General features: G+C 34.5%; 1 protein-coding gene across 1 annotated transcript; it reads left to right on the top strand.

Annotated features, from left to right (window-relative positions):
• The first annotated feature begins 2,475 nt into the window (after window positions 1–2,475).
• On the top strand, window positions 2,476–5,791 carry LOC105625785. Its single transcript, XM_012207103.1, has 4 exons — window positions 2,476–2,500; window positions 3,109–3,678; window positions 4,274–4,555; window positions 5,334–5,791. The coding sequence occupies exons 1-4, from the start codon at window positions 2,476–2,478 to the stop codon at window positions 5,789–5,791; spliced, it is 1,335 nt and encodes a 444-aa protein (XP_012062493.1).
• Window positions 5,792–6,325: the final 534 nt, after the last annotated feature.

The following is a 6,325-nucleotide window of genomic DNA, read 5'->3' as shown; positions in this document are numbered from 1 at the left end:
AGAGAGAGAGAGAGGAAGAGAAATCTATATTTTAATGACAAATCGCCAATCTTTTTGCAAATCGATTCTGATTTTCATAAAATGAGTTGCAGGATTGTTTATAAAATTCGCATTTACTTTTTTAATGTAAGAAGATGTTAGCGGAAATTTTCCCAAAATTTTTCCTTTAATTTTCACGCTTTTATAATAATAGGAACTCACGGAGCAAATGGATTGCGATCGAGATGCGAGCTCGTAATTCGCCAACTGGTTCTGCAATCAGGCCAAGGAATTAATAAGCACCATTGCAAAGCCTTCGAATCTTTTTGCTCGCCATTATCCAAGATAAACGATGGCCTTTCGGCGCAATGGGGTACTCAGCGGATAGGGGAAGGTGAAACTTTCGAATCGCTCTTGCGTCGGATGAAATTCTGCGGAGGCGGACGCTTCTTGTTCGCCTGACGGGACTGCGCGCGTATTTCGCCGTTTTCTCAGATCACCGAGCAAATGTTGACCTAGTTTCGCCGTCGGATTGGACGTTACTCTGTCTTTCGAAAGTGCTGACTGGAATACGCGATGAGCGAGAAGTTCGGAGCTGCAGCGCTCGGCCCTCTTTCTTCCACACGAGCAGAAACTCTCGAGATCGTTGGACCAGGTCCGAAATTCGACGAGAGATATCCGCTTGCGGCTGTTCGCGCGGGTTCTTATATTTACGAGCAGCAAGTTTCATTACGAGATAAAGCTCAACAGTGCAGCACTAACATTCTATTTTTACGGAGCATGTAAATTACTTAACACATTCGATGCCAGACCAATTTTTAATGATTTGACTATCGATAACCACCATGTGGTTACCGATAATTTATAGTATTTTTGTTTACGCTTGTTATGTTTGTTAAATAACATATATTTTACAATGTTAAATAAATTACGAAATTGTATATCATAATTACGTGAATTATATATGATATCAAGAATTATTTCATAAATATGTTTCTTTATATAACCAAAATATTAAATAGCCTCGATCTCAACGGGAATGACGTAGCACGGAACAATTTAAATATTAAAATTATAAATAAATATACTTATTTATAATTACATTTTTTAAATATAAGTGGAAATTACATTGATAAGAATATACCTATATAAATGAAATAAAAGAAAAATCCTATTAATATTCGAAGCGGATCTTGATAATCAATAATATAGATTTCATATATAGATTTACAAATACGTTTTTTCAGTTCTATTAACTGCGCGCCGATTATTATTTCATAAATATAAATAATAAGGATACAGACAGATGTTAAAACGAAAATAATATATTTATTATTATTATATAAGAAACATAGACGTTTCAGTCAAGATTTGATCATCATCAGTAAGATGACAATGAAGAATTACAAACAAGTTTATTAATTAAGAATGCAAAATCGCTAGTCAAAGAAATATTAATACAGTATCAAGATGACAAAGAAAGAAGTGCATAATAAAAAATTAAAAAAATTATCGCAAGTCAATAAGATAGTAACAAATTCTTTTTCTTTCCAATCGCTTGTGGTACGCGTTAATTGAGTAAGATAAAGTCCAGAGAATAAAATTTACCAACAAAAATATATATCATCTGTCGTCATGACTGTATGCTCCTTATTATTTATATTTGTATTATTGAGCCACCTTCAAACATTTAAATATTATTTCATAACTACGTTTTTTCATAAGTATAGCCAAAATATCAAACAAACCTGATCCTTTACAAGTATACTTATTCATAATTTCAAACATTAAAATTATAAATAAGTATACTTATTTATAATTAAATTTTTAAAATATAAGTGGAAATTAAATTAAGGACAATAAATCTGAAAACACACACACACACACACACAAAGAATCTTACTAGTCGAAGGGAATTTTGGTCCTTAATTAAATATATTCATATGTAGATATAAAAACACATTTTTCAGTTCTATAAATTGCGCTCCGATTCGATTTATCAAACTTAAAATACAATTATAAAAAACTTCAACTGAAAATAGGATTTTTTTTTCTCTCACTAAATTTTTAAACATTTAAGCTGAACGTTATTAAAATATTTTGATTCTTATTCATAAATGAAAATAGCAGAGAAACACAAATTAACTTTCTTCTCTTCATATTCAGTTTATATAAAGTCTTATTATATAAAGCTATGTGATTTTCTGATTAACTTTATTCAGATGATTTCTATCAAGGGTCCTTCATATATGCTATGAATACATTTTACGAAGTAAAGACGATAGTACTCTTAAAGGGTAAAAGTAGTCGTTCTCGAGGGAACTAGCTAAGTTGATTCACCTCGTTTCGCGAAGGTGCCTCTTATTACGCGTTGCTATACGAAGTTTCTGTAAGCTTGCGCTAAGACACAGACAAGCGTCTTCAACGCGAAGTCACCCGGCCGAATAAAGCCGCGACTGAATGAGATATAACAGGATACTTACCCTCCCTAGTAAGATGCTCGCCAGTATAATGGTAAACCGTAAGTCGGCGGACGTTGCGCGAGATGAATAACGCTCGAGCACAGTAGGTACGGCTTAATATAACTTTTTCCCGTGTACCTCGTTCTTTTTCTCGTGCTTCCGCGTCTTCTCATTTCGTCTTTTCAGCGTCGCGAGCTGGAGACGGATAGGCGGTGGCATCTCCCTCGCAATTCGAGTAATTTGAACGCGCATCTGCGCGCCAGGTAATAGGATGCATCGCGCTTCCCAAGCTTGCCCGATACTCGGAGAGAACCCGACCAGAGAAAAAAATGTCAATTCACCCAAGACACATTCATGAAGCGAGGAATAAAAAAATATACTTATTTCAAATCCGGCATGAGACGTCTCTATTTCTTTTTAAATTCTCAAAATGAACTAAATTTCAAAGAGAATGTATCCGAAAAGAAAAAATACGATTTATCAGTATATTCTAATTTAATAGAAAGTATAAAACATAAATTAAAATAACATAAATACGAACCGTCTTTTTTACAATAAAAAAAAACAAAATCTTTTCACAAAAAGTAGACATTCAAGATGGAGTTTATTAAACGTATATTACGTCTCATTTCTATTTCCCTTATCGTATTTCGCTTACCTCTAATAGCAACCGTCACGCCATTGCCGCCAACAATCGAATCTACTATCGAGTCTACTATTACCGATTTGAGCATAGAGGAAAAGGATAAGGTGGAGATGCCAAGTGTACCGCTGATTGAGCAGGTTATGGACCACAACATACGTGTGAGCGACGTGCCCGACGTGGACCCGGAGGCGACGAACGTGCCGGAGTCGAGTTTGGACAGGAACCGGGTGATTCGCGACGTAGCGTATTTTATTCGTGCCCATAAGTTTCACGATTACGATCATCGGTACTTCAAGAGCGCGGAGGAGGCTACGAGCAAGCTGTACGAAGAATTCCCGAAACCCGGTCTAAGATCTCTGCACTGGGAGGTGCATAAACACTGCGAGGCGAGTTTCGTCGAGTGCCTCAAGTATCTCGAAAGGATCATTAAGCTTACGGTCTTCAGGCGCGAGAACGATACCGTCACAATCATGAGAAAACGAAAATGGAACCTGATGAACAATACCGAACAGATCATGACCGTACAACGAGACTGTCAGACAGCCCAAAGGGAGGACAATCTCATTGTAGTTCCATTTCAGGGCCCAATCGGCAAGTGCATCGATTTATCACGAACACATCTAATCACATCGAAATAGCTCAATTTGCACATGCTAACGGCTAAATCATTTTCCGATCGAATAATTGAATTAACAATAAGCGATATATAAATTTGTATCATTTACTTCCTCGAAATTAGATACTAATATAATAATATGTCGTTTAATGTTACAAGTTATAGAGAGACTAAAATATAAATCTTAAATGTTTTTACATTAATCCAGTTAAGTTCTCATAAACAATTAAAAAGTGATTCTGTTTAGAGATTATATTACAAGTATAATGTATACATATAAGCTTCTTTAGACTTATGTTGAATTATACTTAATTCTTAAAGATAGGTCTAACAGATACTTATATTGAATAAAACTGTATTAGTAATTAATTGAAGTAGCACTGAAATAGCATTAATATAGAAAGGAAGGAAATTTCAACAATTATGAATAATTTCTTCACGTAAAGTCTTCATGCTGCAAAATATAAAAACCATTCGGTTCTGACGTAAATCGATGAGTTAATAGAGATATTATTTTAATATCAGATATTATTTTAATCGCAGACGAAGATCGTTGAAATCTATTTTCAGAACGCTTTCAATGGCGCACTACCGTCAGCTATTATATGTGCTGGTACACGATGCTAGGAGTCCCAGATTTAGCTACCTTCGGAGAGCCCTGCGACAATCACGCCAACTGCCTTGATGAATACGACGTTCATAACAAGGATCCACGAGCGGACGACACGAAACCGTATGCCTGTGCCTTGTACAGTTTCTGCCCGGACCATTGTTGTCCCATGAAGCACATCCGGTACATGAAAGACTGTTATCAGTCGCAGAGCAATCCTTGCTACGCTGAGAATCAACCAGGTGCGTGGATGCCTGTTACGGATCGGATATTTGCATCGCACAAAAAGCTTATTTATTTTCTAGCCAGATTAATTCTACATAGTACATATTGTATAATCGTACTTCATAAAACTCTGTCGTAGCACGATGACTATCATTTTTTACCTACTAATACTAGGAAATAATATAATTTCACCGTGTTTTTTAAACCATTATTTATAATCAATTCTTGTAAGAAAAATTTATAATGAAGAGTAGTTTTTAAAAAAAATACACGGAAAGAATAATTTTGCTAAAGTATCTAAATATTTAGTTAGATACAGATTTGAAAATAATTTTAGATTATCAAAATAATTATGTCCAAGCTAATTACTGTCAAATGTCAAAATTTTTTTGTATTGCTATCAGATTTGAACAATGATTTCTTTATAATTTAATGATTTAACAAAATTATTTTTAGATGTATCTATATTGATGTAACTATATTTTTAGATACTTTGGAAAAATTGTTCTTGCCGTGTAATAATCTTTTAATTTCAATTTCAGAACTATTGACTCGTTAGTATTATCCGCGTATACAATTAAAATTTGTGTAGATAAATTAAAGTCGCTTATCGTAAACTCTAAAGACATTAACACGGATGAGATTCTTGTTTTGTCTACGACAAACATAACGAACACTTTACTACGGTCGAGCTTTGCTCGTTTACATTCCACGTGCACCGTGCGCACAATTAACCACTCTTGAAATCTTTCCATCCTCAAGCGAACCAATCACCATCGTTGGTCTTGTTTGCAGCGCATCGAAAATGTACGCTGAACCGGGACGAGAATCGCGATTTCCAAGCGCTCAGGACGAATCAGATTAATGTGAGCTGCGAATGTCATCAACGCGGTTATGAGTGGTCCTCCAGATTCGGGCTGTGCGTCGATGTGAACGAGTGCGTTCAAGGTACACACAATTGTACGCAAAACGCTGAAAGTTGCCTTAATCTGCCCGGTTATTACGTCTGCGTCTGCCGACTTGGCTACATCTACAACTCAGAAATAGGACAATGTGTTCATAGTCCGGACATTGATAGAGTGTTAAAAAGTGGTTACGTGGAAAAACCAAAAGTTGCAAAAACGAGAAATATGCTTGACAAAATCGCCCGAATTATTGCCAGATCTACCGGAAGTAATTATGTACATAACTACAGAATCAATTTTTCATTGATTTTAATCATATTGATCTTAAATTGTAAAAGTGTCATATAAATCTTGCTTTGACTTTTTAAATTTAAGAATTAAATGATTGATCTATATTATAAAATAAATGTATACTTCTTAAACAAGAAGTTATATAAGTTCATTGAAGAATTTATGATATAAAATACCTACAAAAATTTTATAAGTTATACATCCTTATATTCTAGCATTTTTTATTCTTGCCTCGGAGAATCTTTAATATTTTGTGTATAATTATAAGACTATTTGTATTAATGAACTATAATTAAATATATAAAAACGCGAATAATCTTATTAGATTACTTATTAGATTACTGTAAAATCACAAGAGGTCGAAAACAACTTTTCTTATAGTTATAATTCGCTTATGTCAAAAATCATAACACACACACACACACACACATACACACACACACACACACACACACACACACACACACACACACACACACACACACACACACACACGACGTCACGACACACCACGACACGCGTACATTAATAAGTTAATACTATTAATTAATTAAAGTTATAACTTAATTTTAACTTTTAATTAAATAAATT

Source organism: Atta cephalotes, assembly GCF_000143395.1.
Source record: "Atta cephalotes unplaced genomic scaffold scaffold00003, whole genome shotgun sequence".
In the NCBI taxonomy this organism is placed as follows: domain Eukaryota; kingdom Metazoa; phylum Arthropoda; class Insecta; order Hymenoptera; family Formicidae; genus Atta; species Atta cephalotes.
The sequence above is the reverse complement of the archived record's forward strand: the minus strand, read 5'-3'. Positions and strand labels throughout refer to the sequence as shown.

Coding starts and splice junctions, on each gene's coding strand:
- LOC105625785 (XM_012207103.1), top strand. CDS start 2,476: ATGCTCGCCAGTATAATGGTAAACC. Junction 2,501..3,108: donor CGCCAGTATAATGGTAAACC/GTAAGTCGGCGG, acceptor TACCTCTAATAG/CAACCGTCACGCCATTGCCG. Junction 3,679..4,273: donor TCCATTTCAGGGCCCAATCG/GCAAGTGCATCG, acceptor ATCTATTTTCAG/AACGCTTTCAATGGCGCACT.